This window comes from Micropterus dolomieu, linkage group LG20, assembly GCF_021292245.1.
Source record: "Micropterus dolomieu isolate WLL.071019.BEF.003 ecotype Adirondacks linkage group LG20, ASM2129224v1, whole genome shotgun sequence".
Classification (NCBI taxonomy): domain Eukaryota; kingdom Metazoa; phylum Chordata; class Actinopteri; order Centrarchiformes; family Centrarchidae; genus Micropterus; species Micropterus dolomieu.
In genome coordinates, this window is record NC_060169.1 from 18,180,979 (window position 1) to 18,208,544 (window position 27,566).

At 39.1% G+C, this 27,566-nt stretch overlaps 1 protein-coding gene across 2 annotated transcripts in view; it reads right to left on the reverse strand.

Annotated features, from left to right (window-relative positions):
- The window catches only part of galnt18b (UDP-N-acetyl-alpha-D-galactosamine:polypeptide N-acetylgalactosaminyltransferase 18b), an 84,428-nt gene that overhangs the window by 25,496 nt on the left and 31,366 nt on the right, over positions 1 to 27,566 (reverse strand). For both annotated transcript variants that reach the window (XM_046033639.1, XM_046033638.1), the window contains exons 3-6: positions 26,590 to 26,756; positions 21,011 to 21,194; positions 19,866 to 20,063; positions 19,511 to 19,625 (exon numbers count right to left, since the gene is read on the reverse strand). In XM_046033639.1, coding sequence (XP_045889595.1) covers positions 19,511 to 19,625; positions 19,866 to 20,063; positions 21,011 to 21,194; positions 26,590 to 26,756 — 664 coding nt within the window. The remainder of the gene's footprint in view (positions 1 to 19,510; positions 19,626 to 19,865; positions 20,064 to 21,010; positions 21,195 to 26,589; positions 26,757 to 27,566) is intronic.

Consider the following 27,566-nt stretch of genomic DNA (forward strand, 5'->3'; position numbering starts at 1 on the left):
CACCAGAGCACTGCGCTCCCAGAATGCAGGGTTACTTGTGGTTCCTAGAGTCTCCAAAAGTAGACTAGGAGCTAGAGCGTTCAGCTATCAAGCTCCTCTCCTGTGGAACCAGGTTCCAGTTTGGGTTCAGGAGGCAGACACCATCTCCACATTTAAGAGTAGGCTTAAGACTTTCCTCTTTGATAAAGCTTATAGTTAGGGCTGGCTCAGGTAGTCCTGAACCATCCCTTAGTTATGCTGCTATAGGCCTAGACTGCCGGGGGATTTCCCATGATGCACTGAGCTCCTCTCTCCTCTACTTTCTCTCCCTCTGTATGCAACCTTATCCCATTATTGCATGTTACTAACACAACTTCTCCCCTTTCTGGTAGTCTTGTGCTTTCTCGTCTCTCTCCTCTCTCCTATCACTTCCTGCAGGTTTTCTGGATCTGGAGCTGTGGAGTCTGGATCTGTGGCTGCGGGTCTCCTACTGCCCCTGTGTTCCTGCTCGACACCCTCAGCTGCAACGACTATTGTTGCTAGTCTTATTGTTATTATTGTTATTATAATCATTAACATTACGATTGTTACCATTAACACTATATATACTAAATATCTGTACCATTTTTCATTTAGTCTATAGCAACATCTCTCTCTCTCTCTCTCTCTCTCTCTCTCTCTCTCCCTGAGCCATGGTTCTGCTCGAGGTTTCTGCCTCTTAAAAGGAAGTTTTTCCTTGCCTCTGTCGCCTAGTGCTTGCTCTTGGTGGGAACTGTTGGGCTTTCTTTAAATATCATCACAGAGTACGGTCTAGACCTGCTCTTTTATGAAAAGCGCTGTGAGATAACTGTTGTTGTGATTTGGCGCTATATAAATAAAATTGAATTGATTTGAATTGAATTGAAATACTTTCCTAATTAGTTTATGGTCTCAATCGTTAGTTAGTAAGTCTTCTCATTTTGTAAATTATGGTCTCATTTTGAGTAAAATAGACTATAAAGCAGGGTATACTGAGGGAGTGGCTATGCTGTGACTGACAGGTAGCATAAATGGCGACCTGTCAATCAGGATGGAGGCAACTTGTATCCTTGTATCCACTGCACTGGGTACATTTGACCAGTGCCGTTGAAAAAGCTTATTAGGAGTTGGCTGCGTAGAATAAGTACATTTTGCTTTAAGCCTGTTTTTAGCTAGCCAAAATTAGAATCCCATTAATAATTATATATATTAATATCATTAGAATCCCATTAATAATTAATATCACATTTAACATGCACCTTGCTAACCAAGCTAGCGCCACCCTCTCGTCCAAAAATGGTCACTTCCAGTCATATCTGCTTCCATAAAATCTCCTCCTCCCTGCTGTCCAATGCTGCTGTGCTAGCAACACCAACACTCCCCCGTTGGTCTGTGAGGCTGTACATAGGCACAGGATTGCTTTGACCTAATTGCAAAAGTAGACATGCTCCCAATTACAATGCTAACATGCAGGTATAATGGTTACCATGTTCACCAACTTAGTTTAGAGTGTTAGCATGCTACTTACTTTTGCAGGTCAGAAACAACAAATTCAAATTCTGACCAGACAATTGATCCTATGGGGGATCATGAATGTCTGCAGGGGCGGCTTGTTCATTAGGGCGACCGGGCGACGCACCGTCAAGCCGGGAAAAGCAGGGTTTATTTTTCTCACACTTTCTACCACACTGTTAGTGAGCTTTGACTGTTTTTGACAGACAGTTTGTCTTTGAATATCGCTGTCCAATCAATGTCAAGTCGTGTTCCGTGGAGTCCCGCCTCTTTTGGGGCGAATTCAGTCTGGTTGTAAATCACCCAGATCTCTCTCATTGACTTTCATGTAAAGGCAGTTTTTTTCGAGCTGCGGCCGCTGCAATGCAATCTCTATGGGTTCCGGGAGGGCTCGCACTTACGTGTTTACGTCATGCGCCCAGCAGTAGAGCTACGCTTCTGCCACCTGAAAACGACTCGGCAGTCCTCCAGCTTGTTGCTCTCACTACAACCAGCAGCTGTAGAAAATGTACGTTCAGGCTGAAAATTCAATCGTGGTGTTGTGTCGGGAGATGCAGTGACTTTACCAGCGGTGAGTAAGACACAGTATAAATAATACATACAAGCTATGAGGAGAGCAAAAGTCCGCTAGCCACTAGGCTAATTTATGCTCTGTAAAATGCCAGAGGCTTAGCTAATAACTGTGACTGTAAAAAAATATTGATAGTTATTATTAATTGCCCCCCCCTGAGAGATTTGGCAGGAGCCGCCACTGAATATCTGAACCACATTTCATGGCTATCAAGGTAGTTTATTTATCAAAATACAACACAAGGTTGTATAACAAAAAGAAAGTTTGTAGTCCCTTAATGCTACACACAGGTAACATATAAAATAAATAAAATAAAACAATATATACAAATATTTATAAATACATATAGGCCTACACATTCACAGACACACCCAGAAAATTCTGCAGTGCATTATTTGAATTTGCGTTTGGGGTTAATGTAAACAGCAACAACAAATTGATAATATGGTTTTCATCTTCACATAAGAAGTCTGACATTTGGGAAACTGTCCATTCAGTAGTTCAATCCATTCAATAGCTTCACTCAAAATCACAAATGTCAACCTCATGGTGGCGCAAGAGGGAAAGTCACAGTATCACCAAAGTCACTTGGATTTATCCTCTTGGCATTATAAATATCTGTGCCACATTTCATAGCAATCCATCCAACTGTTGTTGAAAAGTCTGGACCAGAGTGGTGGACCGACACTGCCAATGCTAGAGCGGTGCTGCTAGATTGGATAAAAATATGAACAGATTAATAGACAACTAAAATAATTAGTTGCAGTCTTCCTCCAACCCACCCCAAAAAACACGATTTAGGAGATAATTTGTTCATGCTGAAAATGGTGCAGTAAAATATTGGTATAATTGTGCCAACACAAAACATAATCAATTACACCTTGTATTCTTCCTCCATTCTTCTGTGTCAACTTTCCTTTCAGACAATGAAACAAATGCCTCAAAATGTTTGCCTGCTGCGTGATACCCCCTGCAGTTAATCACTAATTGTCTGCTACCCTTTTCCAAATGAATCCCTAGAAATGGGTCATTACTGTCACGACAGAAGTCGGAGTCTCCCATTACTATGGAGGCTGTATTGTTATTCTATTCAAAATTCAACAATTCTATACAGTCGGATACAGTTCCTAATGGTGCCCTCCCCTTGAATGATCAAACCCACCATCTAATTTGCATGGTGACTCATAAAATCTGTTTTCCAGCGCGTTGCTGAAGAGGAAAGCTCGGCTCAACAACACTGCAACAAACAATTACACAACACGTTACTCCAAGATGGTGGCAATATCTTGGATGAAAGACTCCACCTTCATGCTGTCTAAAAGTTTTAAAATAGCAGTTAGGTTTCACAAAACTTTTGACACTTGGTCCATGTCATTTAGGCGTGGTATCATATGTCACCCACGCTGCGGTACAAACAAATCAAATCACCACTTTTAGTCCATGTTTAAGTCTTCTTTGTGTTTTTAAAAGCCAGGCTCTTCACTCCACCCAGTCTCCCTGACTCCACAGCGATGGAACAATCTCAGTCAAGACTCCACAACCACTCCCTTCCCTAAAAAACTCATCTCCTCAAGAAATACCTCACGTCCCTTGCTCCCACTTGTATCACATCCCTTTCTGCCACATCCTCCTGCAAATATGCTTCTGTCTAAATCTGATCTTCCTCTCTATCTAGCTGTTCCTCTAATTTCTATTTGTAGAACTTTTCTGGCAGAGAAGCTGTCTCACATTACAGCAGTGTTTGGTTAGATTTATCATCAGGGCACCATCAGCCTAAGCCTAAACTAATTTTACTGCTGCCCTCATCATAATTTGCTTTGGATAAGAGCACAAGCTAAATACCTTTAATGCAAATGTAATGTGAGTAGAAGTGCTTTATTCATTTTTCTGTCTACAGTGATGCCAGTCACCAAGCAGTGTCTAGTGGCCTAAAGTGGATTTTGATGGGAGTACTCACAAGGTTATTTCAAAAATCTTTGAGGATATGAAGCATACTAATGATGCAGTTTTATGGTGCAGGAATTTGTCAAATCAAAGAAAATCTAATCTTAAAATGAATGATTTGATTGTAAAACTACTTACTAATTTCATGGACTTTTTGCAACCTCTGGTTTGTGTATGGTTCACTGCATTAAAGTACTCTATCTAGTAAATCTATCTTTAGAGTGTCAAGCACTCACCCCCTGTAGGCTTGAAAGAGCGGCTGTAAAATGTTTGTGTTTTCTTCTTCACTAAAAACAGCAGCAGCTTGAAGTTGTATCAGTTACAATGGATACCAAAAGTTTCACAAAGGATCAAAACGTGCATAAAATGTCTCAAAAATGCTCCTGCAGCACAAAGCATTTCTCTGCTGCTCATCATATGCTCAATATTGTTCCACTAGCTTAATACAAAGCTTATCTGGTTTTCTATTTCCGTAATCAAAGTTTTGTTTCATATTTATTGTCATTATTACTTAACCAAGATCTTCCTGTGTTTTGGTTCATGGGAAACCGGGGGACAATATAATTAAATCTTAAGTAAAGAGGTAAACATGAAACAGCAAATTATGCTTTACATTTTTAATTACTTTCATCATTTCAAAGTTCTCCAACAGATGCAGTGTATTTGTACATTTTACACTATTATTACCCAATTATTACTATGCTCGATTATTATGGGGAGACTATGATTGCCAAATCCTAGCTTAGCAACTGTAACTATGCACAGCAGGTCTGTGCAGCCTTTGATTTCTCTGCATGTTGAAGAAGTGTGCATAGGGCATAAGCTCTTCAACCAAAAACACAATAGCCAAACTGTGAGAAATGTATTGTGTTACCTGCAAACGTTGGCATGCTGGCTGTCTTACTACTTACAGTAACCTTGTGTTACTTTAGTTAGCTACATTTTATGGGGTCACAGGCTGCGTTATGGGGAATGGGGATTCAGGACCAGGCTCTTTTTGGTTAATACCACGGCCAGCTGGCCAGCTTGCAATACAAGAATAATGTGTTGACATTTGACCTGGCAGATGCAGCTTTAGCTTCAGTCTTCTAGCGTGATGTCAGTATGTAGGATCAAGACCTTTTTAAAATGAGTCAAATGCTGAAGTTTTAGCAGGAGACAGAATTTTCAACCAACCAACAAAAATAACATTAATTAGCTAGCTGGCTAGACCTGATACAATTCACCCAAAAATGTTAAGCTTGACAGGTGTCAGAAATTAATGGAGGTAGAGCTTGTTGAACAATTATTGTTATTTTAATTATTGTTATTATTGAGTGAAACACAACTATTTATTACGTTTGATAAATGCAGATGGGCCATGGTGTTAATAAACTGTAGCTCGGAAAGATGACTGCGTTGCGCGTGGAAATACATTCATATGCGTGTGCGAGAAATTAAACTCACGCATTTGAGCAAGAAACATCTGTGGGACCAGTCCAGAGACAGGATGTGAGGGAACTCCTCATACTGTACATCATTTTAAAACAAGACAGTGAAGTTTTGTTACAACTCTGGACTAATGAAAGATAGGAAGCAGTGGATTCACATTGAATATTAAAATGTTGATTAGCTGGACAGAATAAACATCACATATTCAGCCCAGTCATTTTATAAATAATATTTTATATTTGAAAAATTCAAACTGGCTCATCCAGGTTCATCCAGGCTCATATATAGAAAATATGTATAATTTACAGTGTCTATGCTTAAGTTTGTCAGTAGAGTAGATGCTGATTCATCAACCAGTACAAGAACAGACTCCAGTCAGTCAGCCAGTACAAGCACAGCTGATCCACATCCAGCCTCAGCCAGTATGAGCACAGCCAGAGATATACAGCCACCATCAGATACAAGTAGCTCTGACCCTAATGGAACAGTTGCTGCTCCATCACATGACCCAGCAGATTGGCCCCCAGTCTTAACAGACTTTATAAGGACTGAGTTAGTGCACAGAGGTCTGTTCAAATCAGCACTGGACTTTTCTAGAAGAGGTTTATATTCAGGATTCTTAGAGAGCGAGGATTGTAATGAGAGCTTTGTGGTGTCAGGTGTGACTGCAGCAACTCTGTTTTTGCACTGTGAGTTACAGCCAGTTTGTGACCGAGTGGTAACATAGCTGGTAATGTTTTGCAATATAAACATCTAAAAACTGAAGCCAATTTTGCTCTGTTTGGGACTGTAAGATGCACTTTATGAGAGGTGCTGAAGTTAACATGTATGGATTTTTGGTGAGATTGTGAACTGAGAAGTGTTACAGTTAGTTCTGGTTTCTGCCTCCTTGTCTCATCTTTGCATGATCCTCTTGTGACTCAGTTTTCCTTATTTTGATTCACTATAACTTATAATGCTGTTTTCAAACCTGTCTTGAGTGAATTTAAAAAGGTAGATTGCATTTTGTAACATTTTTGTTTTAATGTGTTGTACTTTTACTTTTTATTACTTAAGTATTTTTAAAACCAGGTACTCTGGACTAATAAAAGTAAAGGAAGCAGTGGATTCACATTGAATATTAAAATGTTGAAAAATTTTTTTTTGACTTTTACTTGAGTAGGTTTATACTGGATGCCTTTTACTTGAGTAACATTTTTTATGTGGTATCTGTACTGTTTTTACAGCTGTCATGTTTTTACTTTGACTTTCCTTTTACTTAAGTATGAAAATTGAGTACTTCTTCCACCACTGAAGATACGCCATGGAGTACCTAGGGGGTATTTTGTCCATTATCACCCTATTACAAAAATTAAACTTATCATCATCATTAAATTATCATATTCACATCCTCCATATTTGCCACAATTTTGCCCAATTATCATGGTAAATGGACTTAAACAGCGGTGCTCTGGTCTACTGACCACTAAAATGCTTAATAACACACGTCACAATCACCCATTCACACACATATATTCATACACTGAGGGACTGCTGGGAAGCAAAACAGAGACCCGGTATTGTTTGGTCATTACAGCGGACATCATACCATTATTAACTCACCAAGCTCTTAAGTACCACTCTTTATGTTTTATCATTGAGTGGTGGAATAAAATACTGAATGCATTCCTGAAAAGTATTTTACAGTCCCTATTTACAATGAATTGTAAGAGACATATGCACTCGTTTCCAGTCATTCTCTGGTGGAGCACATTGGGATACTGTGTCTCAATCAGGCTGGTGAACGTACTCGAGTAGAGAATTTAAGATTATATAGTCTTGTTTCAAGCTAGTGGGACTGAGTTCAAACATTGAGTTCATGCATCAGTCATGCCACACTGCAAAAACTGAGCTCTCAAAAACAAGAAAAAAAGCATTAAAATTGGCGAAATATTACTTAAAATAAGCAAAATTATCTGCTAACAGAACAAGAATATTTCACTTGCTACTTATGGCCAAAAAAACTTGAAACAAGTGAAATTCTCTAACATAAAAGTCACCTGGTAAGAAGAAATATCTTGTCAGACAAAAAACAAGTATATTTTGCCTTCAATTAAGATAATTAATCTTACTAAAGATTTTAGTTTTTGCAGTACATGAGTCATCGCTGCAAGCTGGAGGTAGGGGTACGATGAGGTAGGTTGCATTTTCATGGTAAATATCATGCCCCTTAATAAAAGCTGACAGACATCTGAATACCACAAGATATAAAGGTATGATAGAGGCACAGCAGCTTTCTATAAATAGATTTATTTTACAGGATACCATAAAGAAAAGAAAGCAATCTGCTCAGTCACTACATCTAAAACCAGGTCAGGATCTTTGGGATGAGACAATGTAAAATAAACCAGATAATGTTTTTCATTTGCACTCAAAGCTAATGAAAGATAGCTTGCAAACTGGAGTCTAAAAAGCTTTTGCATATGACCAAAACCTCATTTGTTAATTTAAAAACATGTGTAGCAATGATGTTACAAGCATCCTTATAGTTTCTGATATAAAAATGGTCATATCTTCTCAATGATATCCGTCAAACTTGAAAAAAAATGCAAAAGTAAAGGAAACAAATTTTTTCAGCCTCCTGAGAAGAAGAGCATGAACCTCGGGAACTTTTCGACCATATGTTCCTGTGATTTACTATGCTGCTTTAGGAATTTTCTCTTTTCATTTTATACTTGTCTGTGTATCCCAAGCTATCTGCTTTCATCTCCCTGCACCACATATACTGTTCCCCCAAGAAACCATAACTGGCACCCTAATATTTCCCACTGCATTCATTTCACATTTCCTCTGTATTTTGTGATAATAAACCCTTCACATCAAAGCACAGACTTACTTTTAAGGTAAAGCTGAGCCCCCTCTTTTGCTGCCCAAAGCACATAGTTGAAGCAGTGCAGACAATTAGCATAGAGCTTCCACTGTGTGTGTATCAACTCGCGCTGTCTGCAAAGGGGAGTACATTTCCTATCTTCTCCCCAGTAACACTGAACCATTTACAGACAATCCTAAGTAAACATGTTATATCTCCACCTCTGTCCTTCAGCCTCCATAAGGATGGTACCGAGTTACACAAGTGATGTATTTCTAACATAAAGGGTGTGTTCATTTGTGACCTAATCTAGATCAGATAGATAAAGACAGCAGTGTTACGCTGGAATCCACTGATTCCGGCTACGGGACGTTACGGCTGCGCCACGGTTTTGATGCGTCCATATCCCAGCGTCAAAGTCGACTGGAAGTGTCTCAGAAGCATTTCAGCAGCGGAGCATGCAGCCTGCCCCACGTTATTGACTTGTTATTAATTTGTCATTTTCATGCTTCTACTGCCTTCTGCACAGCTCTATGTGACCCCGTTTCATTCTGTAAACTTCAGGCTGCATTTCCCACAAGGAGCATTTCAGAGTCAGAGCGTTTTGCCTGCCTGATTTTGCTGACATGTTTAGATTTTGTTGGTTGGACAAAACAAAAAGTCTGAAGATGCCACTTAACTGAGACAAGATGAGTGCATAATGAAAATAATCATTTTCATCAGCACTACAATAAACCTATTTAGAAATGCTAGTCCATTCTTTCCTCCTTACTCCAGTGGAAAACAGCATGGCAATCAGTCAGTCTGCCATTACATTTGGTGCAGATAATCATGGTCCCCATATCACATTGTTTCTGAATATAGAGTTTCTTAAAATAACTGTTTCAATCCTGTGAGCACCAGAAACAAATTTCATTCATCTCCCTTGTGTTTGGGTGGAGACAGAAGTCTCTGAGAAAGATATCTCAAAACCTGGATCAATTAAACCAAAACTATTTGCATGGCTAGACACCTCTGGGAATAACTCACCCTCTAAATCCTAAAAATTCCAATGCTGATTGTTAAATGGACGTGGAAAATGAAGCCAGACTGCCAGTGTTGAAGGTAAACGTTTTACATGCCCATCCACCATCCGTTTTATTTTCGCTGACCCTCACTTGGCTCCGAATGTTGGCCTTGAACATAAATCACTAATGAAGAATAAATGCATATAAATGTAATTTGTAGGAGACAGGACTGCAGTATATCCATGCAGATAGCCATGTGCAGAGTTGTAGTCTTGCATTATTAATGTACCACTTATCATCACATTTTTGTTGTCTTATTTTTACATCATATCTTTGGAAATCTGACTCCTGCTGCACTACTTTATAAAGTCAAAGGCATTCTTCCTTTTACAAGCTGGGATTGATGTCATTAAATTCTCTGTGATTAAATTTAAAGATGGGATAGTTTACATTTATGTCCACTAGTCCGAATATAGCCTAAAATTCCTCAAAAGAGCATGGTGTTTTCAAGCAACACTATTAACAATTAAATGCAGCAGTCTTAATGACAAGTATCTCTTGACACAAATGTACTGGTGAAAGCAGACCGTTTGCAACCACTTGAGTGGGGCTTATTGCAGTCTGAACACTGACAAAGACAGTTTTGCTGTGTCAACATGAAATTTAACCCACTGAGAACAAAAACATCTTTTTGACTAGGGACTTTATTTTTTAGTCGAAACAGTTTGCTTTCTCCTTACAATTGTCAGTGCAAAAAAAGTGTGAATCTAAGAGAAGATAAACATTCAAACGTGTTTACATATTATAAAGAAATTCCTGCACGCAGAATAACACATTCACTCCATCATCAAGTTTTGGTCTACACAACATATAGTTTTCAATAAAAAGCTCCTGCATTTACAAAAACACTATTTTTTGTTCATGACACCAGAATTCAATTTTGAACAAAATTTTCATACTTGAACTTAAATATTCTAGTTACCCCCGGAGCTGTGTGAGTTTTGCAGAGTATGTGGCCTTGATGTTTGTTTGAGGTGATGAATATGTAAATTGAGGCATATCCACTTTCACATCACAATACACCATAAATGAAACCATGAATAATAGCTCAGGAAGAAGTGTGACAAAAAGAAATAGGGGTTAGAATCGCACAAAGACCATACTGCCACCAAACCTGATCCAGCGAGCTTGCCATCTACCAGATGTGTCAAATCTGATCCATTCTCTCCATGGGGATCCATGTTCAGGCTTTAGTATTCACTCTGTGCTATCTCCCATCCAGAGGGTGTCTTGAAAAACTTGTGCACTCTGCTGCAGCCACACTGTGTTCACTCCCCAAATCCTCCTACATATATAGTACTCCCCGTCTGCCCATGGCAACAAGACAGTAGAGGAAAACAGCAACCCATCAAAACAAAGAAAGGATAGGTACAAACATAATTTAGATCAAATGGGTACTATGATTTTGAAGTTCAACAATGTACTATGGAGCTCCTCCTTTCATTGTGATTAAAATAAAATAAAATACATTGAAATTAATCACTTTTTATTGCCTGTGTGTGAAGGGTTGTAACCTCACATAAAAACCTCACTTGCCGGGTCTTTCCTCTGACAGTCAGTATGCCTAATCCTATGTGAAGTCAGATTTTCCTGATTCTGTACCGCGCACAAGACATGGAGTCCGCCAAAACCAAAAAACGACCGGCTCCCAGCACAACACAGATTCACAGAAAGTCTTTAGTCATGGAGAGACCTCCGCTTTTTTTGCTGTATGGCTTGCCACATTACTTCACCAGCTAACGTGACCCATACTACTATCCTGTGTACCAGTCTTGTGTCAAAGTGTTGATTTTAGCCTGCGAGGAAGGATGTAATGTTACAAAGCAAATGTGGAGTGTTTTGTTTACACTAGCCTAAACTGATGCAATGCAGGGGCTACCAGCTAACGTTAGCACGGTTGTGCCGCTGTTTGCTTTGTAGCTTTCAATTTATATTAATTGTCACTTTACCAATACTCAGATAAACAGATTCTCCACCTGTCTCAGTTGCTGTAACTGACATGACCCACATAATAATAATGCAACATAACGGCGCAGGATAACTACAGTGGAAGACCCATTCACTACAGTAAAGTTACTTACTGCGGTTTAACTGTTATAAAGTGTGGCAACAATCTCATTTATAATAATCAGTGGAGCTCACTAACTGTTTCGTTATCATCCAATACATTTAACTGTGCTGACATTGCTGAGACTCCGGTGAAACATAAACAAATTGCTATTGTAAAGCGGCAGGGAGCTGAAGGCAGACTCATGAGTTTGAGCACGTGCACACACACCTGGTTGCAATCTAAAAACCGCACTGCTAGTGGCCGCTGAAAACTATATAATACCCCTTTAAAATCTATAACAAATGAGCCAGTTCATCAGAGTTACAGTATGTAGGATGAGTCTGGCAGTTAATAGCTGTAATGTGACTGTTAGTATGTGTCTGTTCTTAAAAACTATAAAGAAACACTGTAGTAATAAGTGTCCTTTACTTTTTACATTTTTTTGGATGGTTTAAGTAACAGTACTAGAGTCATCTATGCAGATTGTATCATGCATGAGTGTAAGTAAGCATGAGTAAGCTGTGGTATTTCTTATGGTGCTAAATTACTATTCACATTACCCCTGACAGACAAAAGACTTTCTCATTGATTGTCCTGTTGGTGTGAGATTACGTAGTGGGGTTCAATGGATTTTCAGCAGCACAGGGGTCATGAAACTCAATCAGTGCTGTTCTACAATTACAGACTGAGTCATTATGGTGCAACCTGAAGCATTCATCCTATATTAATACACATAACTCTATGTCTTTGTACCTTTCAAATGATGGAGATACAGCAATACAGCATACAGCAATGTGATGAAAAGTGAATTACTGACACATTTTAATGCAGCTGTCCTGTTCATGTACAGTGGGTACGGAAAGTATTCAGACCCCTTTAAATTTTTCACTCTTTTTTTCATTGCAGCCATTTTCCAAAAATCAAAAATTCATTTTATTTCTCATTAATGTACACTCAGCACCCCATCTTGACAGAAAAAAACAGAAATGTAGAAATCTTTGCAAATTTATTAAAAAAGAAAAACTGAAATATCACATGGTCATAAGTATTCAGACCCTTTGCTGTGACACTCATATTTAACTCACATGCTGTACATTTCTTCTGATCCTCCTTGAGATGGTTCTACTCCTTCATTGGAGTCCTGCTGTGTGTAATTAAACTGATTGGACTTGATTAGGAAAGGCACACACCTGTCTATATAAGACCTTACAGCTCACAGTGCATGTCAGAGCAAATGAGAATCATGAGGTCAAAGGAACTGCCTGAAGAGCTCAGAGACAGAATTGTGGCAAGGCACAGATCTGGCCAAGGTTACAAAACGATTTCTGCAGCACTCAAGGTTCCTAAGAGCACAGTGGCCTCCATAATCCTTAAATGGAAGAAGTTTGAGACGACCAGAACTCTTCCTAGACCTGGCCGTCCAGCCAAACTGAGCAATTGTGGGAGAAGAGCCTTGGTGAGAGAGGTAAAGAAGAAACCAAAGATCACTGTGGCTCCAGAGATGCAGTAGAGAGATGGGAGAAAGATGGGAGAAAGTTCCACAAAGTCAACTATCACTGCAGCCCTCCACCAGTCGTGGCTTTATGGCAGAGTGGCCAGACGGAAGCCTCTCCTCAGTGCAAGACCTATGAAAACCTGCACAGAGTTTGCCAAAGAACACACGAAGGACTCCCAGACTATGAGAAATAAGATTCTCGTGTCTGATGAGACCAAGATTGAACTTTTTGCCGTTAATTCTAAGTGGTATGTGTGGAGAAAACCAGGCCCTGCCCATCACCTGCCCAATACAATCCCAACAGTGAAAGATGGTGGTGGCAGCATCATGCTATGGGGGTGTTTTTCAGCTGCAGGGACAGGACGACTGGTTGCAATTGAAGGAAAGATGAATGCGGCCAAGTACAGAGAGATCCTGTAAGAACCTCATCCAGAGTGCTCAGGATTGGGCCGAAGGTTCACCATCCAACAAGACAATGATCCTAAGCACACAGCTAAAATAACAAAGGAGTGGCTTCGGAACAACTGTGACCATTCTTGACTGGCCCAGCCAGAGCCCTGACCTAAACCCAATTGAGCATCTCTGGAGAGACCTAAAAATGGCTGTCCACCAACGTTCACCATCCAACCTGACGGAACTGGAGAGGATTTTCAAGGAAGAATGGCAGAGGATCCCCAAATCCAGGTGTGAAAAACTTGTTGCATCATTCCCAAGAAGACTCATGGCTGTACTAGCTCAAAGGGGTGCTTCTACTCAATACTGAGCAAAGGGTCTGAATACTTAGGACCATGTGATATTTCAGTTTTTCGTTTTTAATAAATTTGTGTTTTTAATAAATTTGTTTTTAAAATTTCTACATTTCTGTTTTTTCTGTCAAGATGGGGTGCTGAGTGTACATTAATGAGAAATAAAATTAACTTTTTTTTTATTTTTTGGAAAATGGCTGCAATGAAACAAAGAGTGAAAAATTTAAAGGGGTCTGAATACTTTCCGTACCCACTGTACATCTCAGATCATCAATAAGCAGCTGAGGTCATCAGTCATTTATTCTCAGCTACTGTTAATGTCATCTTTTGGTTTCATTCACTAAAGTGTGCCTTAATATTTAGTTAAAAAAAAGATTAGGCTAAAGTTACAGTTTTTCTCAGTCGCTTTGGTGCATTTCTTGAATCATCCTTAACATTTGCAAAATAGTAAGTGCATTTCTCAAAACAGGTAGTACAAACGGCACAACACAGTGGATTACCTGCAAAAGCCCATAACTTGCTCAAAATCCTTAGTCTATCTCTCAAAAGCAAATCTTTATGTCATTAAACTTGTCAGTGCCATCAGAACAACAAGTCCTTGTGTCTTTATGAACAAGCAAGTCAAAATGTTTAGCCGTCTTGTCAATATAACAGTGTACTCTGTAAGTATTTTCTGATGTACATTTAGGCTAAGATTTTGATGACAATGATTGAAAATGCACAAGGCTGCACTTTTTTGTATGGCATATATCACTTTCACCAGTACAAAGTCATACATTGTAGGAGAGAGGACAGGAATCACAGCAATGCTTTTACTGTTCGTACTGTAATTTGTTGACAGAGCATGTCATTGTAATACAGAAAAGAAAGAGACAGAACTGTTGCATGGGATACACCCCTTTGGCTGTCGTTCCGGTCTGTTGTATCACAGATTCTCTTCCACATCACAACAGATACCTTTACAAAAAAATTCTAATAGACATGTATAGAATGTCTATCTATATATTCATATATATATATTCACAGAAGCCCTAATCAAATATTTTTTTACTCATCATTTTCTCGTGATTATGAGATAACCATAATGGTAATTGTAGTGTGGTTTGTTGTATCGTTGGTTAGCTCACTTGGTAGAGCACAGGACTTATAGGTTTAAGGTTCTGTGCTCAATTCTCACTGAAGACTAAATTGTTCTTTTTTATATATTTCATAATCCTCTTCAACAAAGTTCTTATGAAATGTTTCACAAGCTCACATTACTGTAAAGCACGTGCTGGACTCATTCTTGGTTCACATCTATCAACCTATGGACTCATTTCCCCATCATTCCCAGGCAGAGACAGAAATTCCTTCTCATTCAGGGGAATCCATGTAACGTTACACATTTCCTGATGGCTTTCGGAACATTTGAAATAGCCGTCGGGAAATGTGTGATTGGATTCCCCTCAATCTCTTCATAACAATTTTGCTGAAGAAGATAATACACACAAAAGAAGAAAAAGAAAGTCAACAAGAACAGGAATCAAACTAATCAAACTGAGCCCTACCAACTGAACTAACCAGTACACTGGTAATTGCTTTGAAAAGAAACGCACCAGCCAGCGCCTGTATTCAGCTATGGTTTGTTATCTCGTGATCACGAGAAAATTAATTATCCTGTTCTCAGGGGAAAACACCATTTGTTTTGTATATATGTATATATATATATATATATATATATATATTCATTACTGCTCACTGTGTATTGTTACTGTTTCCTGGTATTGAGTATTGGTATGAGTGTTGCTATTGTGATGTTGTTGGGGTCTATTCTTTGTTTATGGTCCTTAAGAAACAACATTTCGTTTAGCTATATACTTGTAGGCAAAGGATATGAATAAAATATTTTAACTTTGATTTTGAACGTGTTCAACCATTTTGCATGTAGTGACTAATGCAATGAATTTATGCCTAGATGTTTTGGGGGGTAAGATTATTCAACAGCGACTGGTATAATTCATTGTGATCAGCAGGACATAAGCAATTGATAATGTAGGAAACAGCAGACAATTGTACATAATCATTTGCATCACAGTGTCAAAGCATTTGCAATTTGTTCAAAACAATGAGAAAGTGCTTTTATGATGTGCACAAGTGACGAGATGATGTGGAGGTTGAACAATTAGTTTTGAGAATTTCAATTCTGATCTGAGAAATGCACCAAAGCGACTGAGAAAAACTGTAAGTGAACCTGCTTTAACAGGCTAACATGGATATATTTAGCATATCTAGACTTTTAACTGTATAACATCATGTTGTGATGTATTTTATGTTGAATCTGGGCTAATAAAAATCTTTAGCTTTCGATCATACTTTTATGCCTACCTCATACAAATATGCCACTTTGTATTAAAATTTAAAAAGTGCAGCAGTTACCATTTACCTTTAAATATGTGGATGAATTGTTTTTAAATTTGGTAGTTGATCACAATGTGCAAGCTGCCAAGGTCAAATCAAAATGTAAAGTGTTTTGAAATGAATTTTGAATATGAGGACATGGTCTTTATTTTGCATTTCTCAAGAGTTTTAATTATTCCATATGCTCTCTGTACTTTTCTGATTGCTAATTAAAATACTGTGAAAGATAATATTAAACGTTGTTTGTATTGAATACAAATTGCATGCCAAATACTTTGGTCAACTGCGGTGGACTGGCGATCTGTCCAAGGTGTACCCCGCCTTTCGACCGATGTCAGCTGGGATTGGCTCCAGGATCACTTCACAAAAACTATATCTTAGGTTTGCAGCATATCCATCTCAGTTTTTCAAAAAACAAATCAACACTCTGTGACGTGAAGCTCAAAATGACAGCCAGTGCTGTCAGACAACTCTGCGTTTTGTTTTATACTGGACTACAACAAGGACTACGGTTCCCAGGTTTATCTTTCAGCAATTTATTGCCACATATGGTGCCCCGAGGTCACTTTTGGAGACCTTTTTGGTGTAAAGCCAGTCCAAATGGAACACATACAGTTAGTAAAATAAGCAGTCACTAACTTCCTGCTAAAACTCTCTATAGACGAATCCGCATGCTGCTTTATGTGTTGTGCTCACTGTGCTGCTGGTGTTACTGCGGTGGCAGAATCACTGTCAGTGAAGCCATGGATATTTGAGTTGATCATGGTTAACAAGTGCCCTCTTCCGACAGATGTAAATGTGGGAGTTGTTCAGTCTCAGATGACTAGTTTGAAAATGAGAGGAAAAAAACATTAGCTAACATTTTTTGTCTGCCTTCCACAAGCGTAAAGTTAACAGAAAGTAGAAAAATAATAAAATTGTACAGTAATAACACTTTATGCAGTATAGGAAAAACAGGAAAAATAACACTGGATGTGTTGATGTGTATACTTCAGAATAAAAGTCTACTTAATTCACATAGGAGCACAACAACACACACATACCACAACAGTTGCACATAAGGATGTTTTGTGACACAAAAATAACACATAACATTTATTTGAAACAAACATTTTTGTCATTATGCAGACATATACAACTTTCACTTTGTGACCAAACATGAACAGAGAGCAGCGGTTCATTTCACCCTCACACTACCGAGGACATCCCTTTCAAGCCTAAGCCAAAGCCTGTAGCTGTTGACCTGGTTTGAGTGTGTCTCTGAGGATCCATCAGCAGCCAGTCTGTGTGCTGGCAGGTGGTCTGGAGGCATGACCAATACGCTGCAGACAGGCAGACAGACAGGCAGTACCTGCTGGGGCTCTATGGGACTGCTAATCTGGGGCCAAGCCAGGGTCCTCCAGTCTGGTAGCTCTCAGCTCAATGTGTCACCCTCTGTTTCAAAAGCATTACTGAACTCTAAACTACATTAACCTCTAGGCAAGGGCACGTTCCTTCAGTCCAACATAACCAAGCAAATAAACAACATGGAGTGCAACACTGAACTCAAGATACAGAGCAATGAACCAAAATGATTTATCAAATTGTTTATACATGGGGCTAGGACCCTGGTTTATAATATATGTGATAAAATCATCAATGTGTCCAGCTATAAAGCAATCAGTGGGTCTATTATCAGGCCCAGGAATTCTAAAAGCATGTAATTTCTGGAGGAAAATGACTTATGGGACTAATCTCCCTTCTTTACTGATGATTGCATCTATGTCATTAGTGTGGATAGATATTTCCACATTCAGCACCGTGTTGCAAGCTTGTCTCCATTTTCTTCTCACAGTGAAATCTAGTCAGAGTGAACCTGAGGAGGACTTGTCCCACGCTTCTTGCTGTTATTAAACAGGCTGATAGCTGCATTAATGACTTTGTACAGTAGATGTGTACTGTCATTAGCTATCCCTATGGGGGACTGTTCTTTCTCCAGCCCATCTGCTTGTGGTACTGTTGAACTGAAGGCACACCGAAACGATTTTCATCCAACTCAGAGCTGGCGATGGTGTACAATTTAAGTACAACACTTTGAGAAGAATGCAACACAACTACCAGACACAGTGCGTCTTTCTGCTCTGAACAATGCCGACGTTCTCTTCACACATCACTGCCAACGGTAACAATGACTTTGAGACCTACAACTCTCACATGTGCTTCAGTGGAATCAACAGGGGATGAAGGTGATCATTCAGACTTCAGAATAAATTAGCAGTGATTAGTTACTATTGCCAAAACTGACAACAAAAAGACACACTGGGTACACTAAATGATCCTCTACTGTGTTCACCTGCTCCTGTCAAAGCATGTAAGTATTGCCATTACTATAGTTGTTTTAAGGCGTTTCAATAATCTGGTTGGTGATATTCTATATCTTTTTTTATATTATTCTACTCTGCGCAAACGACATTGTTAAAATTGGTGACGCAGATTGTTGACATAGTTGGTATTTCATAAGTTCATACAAGTATTTCAAGATTCAGCATATTGGAATTTCACTATATTTTTGGTCAACAAAGAAAAGAAAAGAAAAGAAAAAAAAAAATATATATATATAAGGATTTTTTTCCTTGCAGTGTGGAGAGGGCTTTGACACTGTATTTTGAGCTTCATGTTGGAACCTCAGTATTTCTGACCCAGGGTACTTTAATTTATTGTACTTATCCATCCCATGCAAAACACTGTCCTGCTGCTTTAAATGCTCACTAGAGCACCAAATGTGTATAAATCCAAGGCTGAAAACAGTCCAAAACAAATGCACTATTTACTGCTGTTTGAGTAACATTTGTAAAAACTGCATTCCCCAGCTGTTTTAAGAAATCACATAACCCTTTTTAAGAATTAAGTAATGCTGATGACGATCTTGTGATATGATCAAAAGCGTCAGAAGAGGTGCTAAGTAGACCGTGAGGTTAGATTGTTTTGTCTTCAGTAAAATCCAATGGGCTGAGTGTCACAAACAGAGGAGAGTCGAGAGAGACAGACATATGCATTGTGGTTTTGGTCTTTTTTATGGAATTTTCCCACAACAAATAATATAGAATAACATGGGATAAATTGCATTAGATTAAAATAACATATTATCAAAAGCATCATTCTGACAGTTTGCAGAACACTGACCTTTCATGAAAATAAATGCATGCGTTGGCCTACATTGGCCAAAGCTCTGATTTTCCTCTCCTTGCTAACTGCCACTCCACTTATACACAATTTTTAAACGCACAGTCCACATCGCTTGCAGCCAAATGACACTTTTCCAATGAGTTAAGTATTTAACATAAAAGGAACACTACAAGGCCCTCTGTGACCTTGTTCCTAACAGCCATTTAATGTCATTATCATAGTTAATTTTCCACACATTACCTGGATGAACAATGGCCCATGGCCACGGGGGTGACATTATTACTCACCCTGATGCCCAGCTCCACATTTTCTCCCCCGTACACCTCCATTCCCTCATCCAGCAAGCCAATCTCCTCAAAGTACAGCCTATCCACCACGAAGCAGCCAATCAGGGCCGGGCTCCTGGGGGGATTAAAGATGATGAAGATCAGTTTTGTTTGTCTGTTGCTGTCCTCTGCACAGGTAATGTTAGCTTGGCACAGTTGCTATGGTGATAGCAAGGACAAGAACAAAAATCTGATACACAACATATAATTTGTTCATGAATACTGCATGAATGATCCTTTTAGCAGGGTTACTTCAATTCACATAAAAAATATATTATTTTATTCTGGCTATCAAGACATTATTGCATTCACTTACTGGATTGGTGCACTCTTGTTGCCCTTGTGCCACCAGGACTTGGGTGGGTTGAGGTAGCGACACCACAGCTCCCAGTCAAAGCCCTGGGCAGACAGCGGGTACTCTTCAATCTCAAACGTGTCATACTTGATGTTGTCAAATGATGGGGAGATTATGCGGGTTCTGTCTTCTTTAATTCTCTGCAGAATGGGTTCAGCCCTTCAAATATGGAAAGAGAAAGTCATTTTACTGTGAGCGTTTGTTTTGACAGGCTTTCTCCATTACCTTTGTGATCATGCCTGTCATGTAAGGAGCACTTTTTAAAAAACAATTTCACAAATTCAATCCAATTTACTAGTTTAACAATGTGATGGAATTTTATTAATCAAAATATGAAGTGATAAAATAAGTTTATTCTCTTGCAAACTCCACAATGAGGGGATTCAAAAACTATACAATACATTTACAAGGTCATTTAATGTGCATGTGTGCCCTTTACTGTTGAACATGTCTTAAAAGGGGTCAAAGTTATTTACACTCCAATTCTAAATAAATGACAAAAAGACGATAAGAAGGTGTAAGAAGTTGTGCGATTTGCCACTAGGGAATTAATAAATACAATTAAAAAAAAAAAAGACTTATATAAAGATTTAAAAGAATAGTTCTACATTTTGGAATTTGCTTTCTTGTTGAGGATTAGATGAGAAGAAAGTTGTCATCTAGCTTTTGGCAAGAAAGCGAATTCCCAAAATTTCAGATTATTGCAGTAATAAGTTCATGTCTGGATCAAGAAAACAGATACAGTTCGCACATTTAGATTTTTGTACAATGAGGATTTAAAACCACATCAAATCAATTATTATAAAAGTTTGGTATGTTCAGATTCTCATGACAGATTTGGGACATAGTGCACAGTTATTCGGTGTGAGGACGCTGGCAGATGTGTGATTGTTGTGATCTCATGCAGAGTGTACTCTATGTGTATATCGTATGAATGTTTCTGTCACAGACACAGAATACAGTCACTAGAAAAAGAGCTAACCTGCATTTTTTGTTTTAAAATTAAATGATTTTCTGTAAATCCCACACAGAGGCATATGACTCAAGAACCAGTGCTCCTGTTGTGCTGTGCTAGCCTCATGACACAGTCGTTGTGAGTGACTCACCAGCCAACGTTGAACTCGACGTGGGCATCAAACAGGGCAACAACTGGGGCAGTGGCAGCCCTCCACCCACTCACTCTAGACCGGATCAGACCCTCCTGCTTGGCGTGCCGCACCATCTTTATGAATCCTGGACGTTGGCTGTTAGTCTCAGACACAAAATCTTCCAGCTTCTCCTTTAGGTCATCTACAAAACGCACAGAAATTTTACATCAATACCTGAAGAGTTTTTGAAGATCCCGGCTAAGATAGGTGAGGACAGTGAGAGCTGTTTGTGAGCAAACTTCCACCCACAAGACGTCGTCATGTCCTCCTCCAGTGGGCAGTATTTTATTGGTAGGAGGCCAAAAGTACTCATGCTTCACTGCTTTGATCACTGGACCAAAGAGGCAGCAGCTTGAGCCAGCACTGCAGACCTCCACGGGGCTTACTAGTCATAACGGGATATTGCAATATTGAGGACTCAGCCTGCAATTCTTTTCAAAACACGATGGGAGGAGATCGAGGAAGTCCATCCATTTTACTGTTTGGCTTCAAACTTTACCTCCATTATTACCTGAGCTATATACTGTGTGATGAGTCATAGCCTGCAGGATAAAAGAGTCTGTGCTATTTATATGAAAACAAATTGTAGTTCTCCTGAAAAGTTCGCAATGTCTGTGCTGATTTTCTCTAACATACAAGAAATTACGGACACAGTGCTGTAATAGAAGTTTCTCTTGTGGTTCGGCTGGAAAAATTACAGGCGAAGTGCAAAAAACTTGGGTGACCAAGTGTTTTGGAGTCTGTTTTGAAATGTGTGAAAAAACACAATTATATCACTACTATTCTGTACTATCAACCATATAAGGTAGGAAAAAATACAACTGTCATCAGCACTGTTTCATCATACCTTGTATAAATCACCTTTGGCTGTGTTCTCACTATTCTCTTAACAGCCAGCCCCATTTAAGGGAATTGGGGAGCAGTTGCAAGCAGGCAGAAAGCGTCCGCTGTGAAATCATGCTGTGTCTGGCTTCTTCAGAGGCAGGGTGAGGCATTTTATAAAGTCCAAAACAACAACAAAAAAATCATTGATTTTCCAAAATTAGAAAAAAGTTTGGTTAGAGAAGTAGTTAATCTGATTATGAAGTCTGTGAAGTCACTGACTACATTATGGAAGTTTAGATCTGTTATTAAAACAAAGTGCACGACATGAGACTCAGCTTTGATCAAATGCACAGAATACGATTAAAGCGGCACATTTTCCCATCACACACTTGGCACAGTGACACATGAACCTGCTTCAGCACTGAGTTATTTGAATGTGATCCATCATTTATAAATATTTTTCAGCAGCCTTATTTTCTCCCACTGTGCAAACAACAAATATAGGCTGTTTGGCATGATAGTTAATGGCGGCACCTGAAAAGAAGTAGAAACAACTCTCACAGCATATCAATCAGTGATTCTACAACAGTGAATGTAAAATGCAAGAATATATAATGGGAATGATTTCACCTCGTATCTTGTCATCAGCAGTCCCTTCTGAGATTAGGAAAGAAGCAATTATCTTCACCCATAAGGATGTTCGACAGCTCAGTTTTTTCTTAGAGGAGACATACTCTACTTTGGGTCAAATGTATATATACACAAGTTAAGTCTCAACTGTGGCTATGTTGTCTTTTCCAGTTATGAATGAGTCATGAGTCAATACATTATGTGTTCTGAGTTATCTTACTAACAGAGTTATGTTTAAATTCTCTGTTTCTCAAGAAAGTGCATTGTGTGTATCCTTTAGGCCTAACAAATGTGATTCACATGTGAATCCATTTCCTTCCTCATAATTCTTGCACCCATGTTTGCTAGCTTGCAGCTTCACTGCCTTTGTTAGTTCACTGCTACGCTTCTTTTCACATTACGGCCACCAGATGTTGATCAATGGAATAAAACTGGCAACAGGAATATGTATCTTGCTGCCTGCATGCTAACACATGTGCAAGTGCATCTTTGTTAATGTGCACAATACAAACAAGATGGAGACCCAACGGGTGTCTGTAAGGGTATGTATATTCATACCTAATCCAAAACACTGAGGCCACAACAACTTAATTTGCTCGATTTCTTAAATTGTTGTCTAAAATTTAATTACAGTGTATCAGAGTCAGAGATTCAGTGTTTCACTTTTCGTCCCAGTGGACGCTGTTGGTCCTTGAAACTCAGAGAACTGTTGCTATTTTTCACCAAGACTATAAAAACGTCTGAAGCAGAATAACACTCACACAATACTATACATGGCATGCAACATTCAATTCTATAGTGGTTTGTTTTTTTTGTATTTTTCCTCTTTAATTGCAATCTTCAGACACCCCAGGTGTAAATTTGCCTTGCTTAGTTATCCAGACCTTAAAGCAGAGGGACTTTGGATCAGGAAAAGCCTGGGCTGAGAAACACAGCACACTGTACGTAGTAGAAAAATGTCTTCACTTTGGACTCTGACTCACTCTTGATTCTGGCTAAAAAAAAGCTACTGTAGTTAATCATGCGAGCAGCTGCTAGTGACGTTCCACCAGATTATAATAGTTTTTAATCAATCAATAATTAAGACATTCTGATGTGTGTAGGATTGAAAAATTATTTGTTTTGCCTTATAACAAATCATAATAAAGCACAGCTCATTACACTAGGAATGGCTGATGGCCACCAGTCATCAATCTTTTAGGACTGATATCCCACTGAAGCTCTGCTGGAAAGCAATGGGCTTTTGGATGGAGTTTGACTGGAACAACACACAAACAGGTTTCTAACATTGCTGTAAATCCAGTAACATATTCAAAATGAAACAAGAAAACAGCTTTTTCTCAGAAGATAAAAAGCTAACGGGGAATTTGTCACTTAGCTCACCTCCATTCTATCCTCAGTCTGATATAACAAGATAAGATTGTAAGAAACAGTGTATAACTACCTGAACATGGATACTGTTTTATTCTGAATCAACACTGAAAGCTTTCTGTATTCAAAACCAAACATGTCTTCTATTCCAACATGGCTTTAAACCTCTCTTTTTCAACTTTCTATAGGCTGCTTCATAACTGCATGTTAATGTGCAGTGTGTCTGAACTGTGCTTGTCTGTCTAAGCTTCGAACATGGTATGTTCTCTTCATGCATGTTCAAACTAAAGACCATTTATCATCACACAGGCGTTACTGCTTGCACCGCAGATGGCAAATCGGCATGGATACAGGTCTCACAGTTGCTGTGTAGTTTCGCTACACCATTTGGCAATCTCTGACTACACAACTCCGCAGGTGTGAAATTCTCTGTTTAAAATATCCAACTGATAATCGCTCTCCCTCCACAATTTCACCAGTCTCGTATCCAAATTCTGGGTCCAGGGTTTGGAACCAAGACTCGCAGTTTGTTAAAAACATTTTGAAAACATGTTGCTGAAGTTCCAGTACAAATGTGCATTGCTTGTGTGTTATAGTTGGCAGGACATACTGTAAACTCAGCTTTGTTGGTTTTTGCTGATATCTTTTGTGTGCCCTCCAGCCTTTTTTTTGGCCAGACTTACAGCGACCATTTGCTGGATATCCAACTGGTTTCAAACAGTTGCTGGAACTTCTATGGGCACCTCAGTTGTTGACTAAATCCACATTACGTCGCTTGGGGATGAATTATAACCAACTAAGATGTTCAGATCTCTCCAATGGCCACCTAAAGGGCTCCATCACAGGTGAGCTCAGTCAGACTCAGAAAGTCCCTGACAACCAGCGATCAGGCAGAGAAGCCATGGGAAACAGGTTTCTGTCTGTCTTCATGTTGCTTGAAATTAGCTGCTCATCACAAAAATTTATCACCCTCACATATATATAAGACTCCTTGGTATTAGTTAAAGTATGGAATCATAAGTCTTCTGACAGCCTGACTAATAAGGGAGCACTTCTCACAACCCCACTCTTACAAAGACAAGCCTTTCTCGGGCCACAGCTTGGGACATTATCCAATTAAGGAGGAATCAGCTAGGTCAATTTGTCCTTCTCTCCCTTGATAGCTCCACGTTCTCCTGCATGCTAATGCCTCTCGGAGGTGAGCTGTGACAGTGGTGGATGACTAATGTAAAGCTGTGGATGCCTGGAAGGTTAGGTGTGGACAATGACCCCTTCAACAATCTCAGCGGCATCACGGGTCAACAGGCTAACAACATTTAGCCAAGATAAGATTCACAGTTATGGCGATAATGATAACACCAGACCTATCAGAGGAAGCGTGACAGAGTGTTCAGGCAAACAGGGTGAAATGCCATCAGCAAAATGTCAATGCGTGACTTGGGTCCCTGAAAGTGCTAAAGGCGACTGCTCCCTTGCTCTCAATTATGTGATGAAATATGAATGTTTGTGGGGTCTGATGTGATAATTCAATAATATGCTAAAAGGAGTGCGAGTAAACTTTTGGATTTTCATCTTTACATTTATTAACGGGTAACTCTGGATATATATTCAACTTTCTGGTCAATAACAGCCTGAGGAAGAATGATCATTCTTATCCCACCGTGTTGAGATGTTACCAAGAAATACCATAGTGATCTATATATTCTCTTCCAGCAGGCTACAGGCCATGCTACATGTTTTGCATTATTGACTTTGGTAAACATATTCTTCCCTGTGCCAGTATTTCCCATGTTGATTGCCCTTAATGGCTGTCTTATTCCTTGTTACAAGCAGCACAGCCGATTTAAATGTTTATTGCCTATAAATTACCTTTTTATAGCCTGCTTTCAGCCTTTGTAATGTAGTTAAGTCTTACACTGTAAATTATAGGTCCACTTTTCACAGGTGACTTCAAGTCTATTTCTTATGCCTTGCATGGCAGACTAAAGTCACCTATCAGTGATCACACACATCATCTTAGAAATAACAAGTGATGAAAGCTCAGCAGCTAAACATTGTCAGCGTATACTGGATATCTTTTCAATCCAACACTGTTTACACTACATCCAATGCATGCAGATGTAAGAAATAGGGTTGCAAATGCACACAAGATATGTACAAACACTTCATCACCTTGCTGGATTGTTATCTGCCTCGGGGCAAATTTCCTCACTTTGCAGCTAATTAGTGTAATTCATCTATCGGTTAAATCCAGTGAACACAGCCCCCAATTAAAAACATTAAAGGAGTCTGGAGGCCGTCAGAGGAGCAGTAAATATCACAGTTTTCTCCACATATGCGGGGCAATGATATGTAAACTACAGGTCTCTTTTAAAGCTACATTCCAAAATGGTTGTTAACATGTTGCTAAGCTCTTCCCCCCTTAGTTACTGCCATGCCTGTCAAGCATTCTCACATAGCACATAATACAGTTTAAAATGAAAGTGGTGGAACATTTACTACTGAAATAATAAAAGCAATTAATAACAACAATAACAATAATAACAATAATAATAATTTGATCCTTTACTTCTGACAGAGGTAGACAAAGCAGATTTCTTACACACCACTTCAACATGTTTAAATCCAAAGCATGACAGGCCTGCCATGCCTGGTCATGGTTGTAAAGCAATGATTGGTACATTGCTGTATTATAAATTTATGCTGCTTACCGTTATTGCTGTTGTCGTCCACCAGGATTATCTCTTTGAGAAGGTGGGAGGGCGTCCTGCTGATGGCAGAGTGAATGGACCGCAGGATGACGGACAAAGCTTCATTCACAAAAATGAACACAATGCTCACTTGAGGGAGGTTTAAAGGATACGTTATGTTTCTGCACCTGTGGAGGACAAATAAAAAAACCCATGTTGAGGTGATGTTTAGATATGCACCAGTCTGTCTAAAGGATTAACAGATAAATTTGACATTGATTCCTAAAGAGCAGGGTAATGTCAGATTTCATGCCAAATAAGCTACTTGGCAGACTATATCAGGATCCTGTTTTCATGAATCAAGGTTTAAATGTAGTCACTGGCACCAGTTCATGGCCAGCAGAATTTTGGAAATGATGATTAGAGTGCTACTATAGCAGTGCACCTGAAATGCAGTTATAAAAGTGATCCGCTTAGGGGGAATAAATAATTGGTCGTGTGCTACGGTCTGACATCAATCAAGCTCCTCTCTTTCCCTTTTAGGAGTATTGTTTTCTGCCACCACATGCTGATATTTTCATTGTGAATAAGGCATCCAGCCTCCTCTCCCAAGATAAAACTGATGCCTGTTTCCAGGAAATGCAGAGTGAAAGCTGTTTAAAAAAAAAAAAAAGATTATAAGGCTGCAGATATTGTCCCTTTTAGTTTTAATAATGATTTTTTAAATTGAAATCCCGATCATAATGTTTTCTGTATGTAATGACACAAATGCGTCAGATGGCAATCATCCCCTCATTATTATATGTGGATTGTGGTCACAAAATCTGTGGCAAACTCCCCATAATAATCCTCTTGACATGACCATTTAATTTAATTGTAGAGAGGGAATTGTGTTAGGTTTGTGATATCTTACCTGCTTCCGGTCCAGCCTGTCAAGTTTAACAGCATCACATCGCTGTAACCACATCATGATGTTCATTACGGCCCAAAAGCCTGTT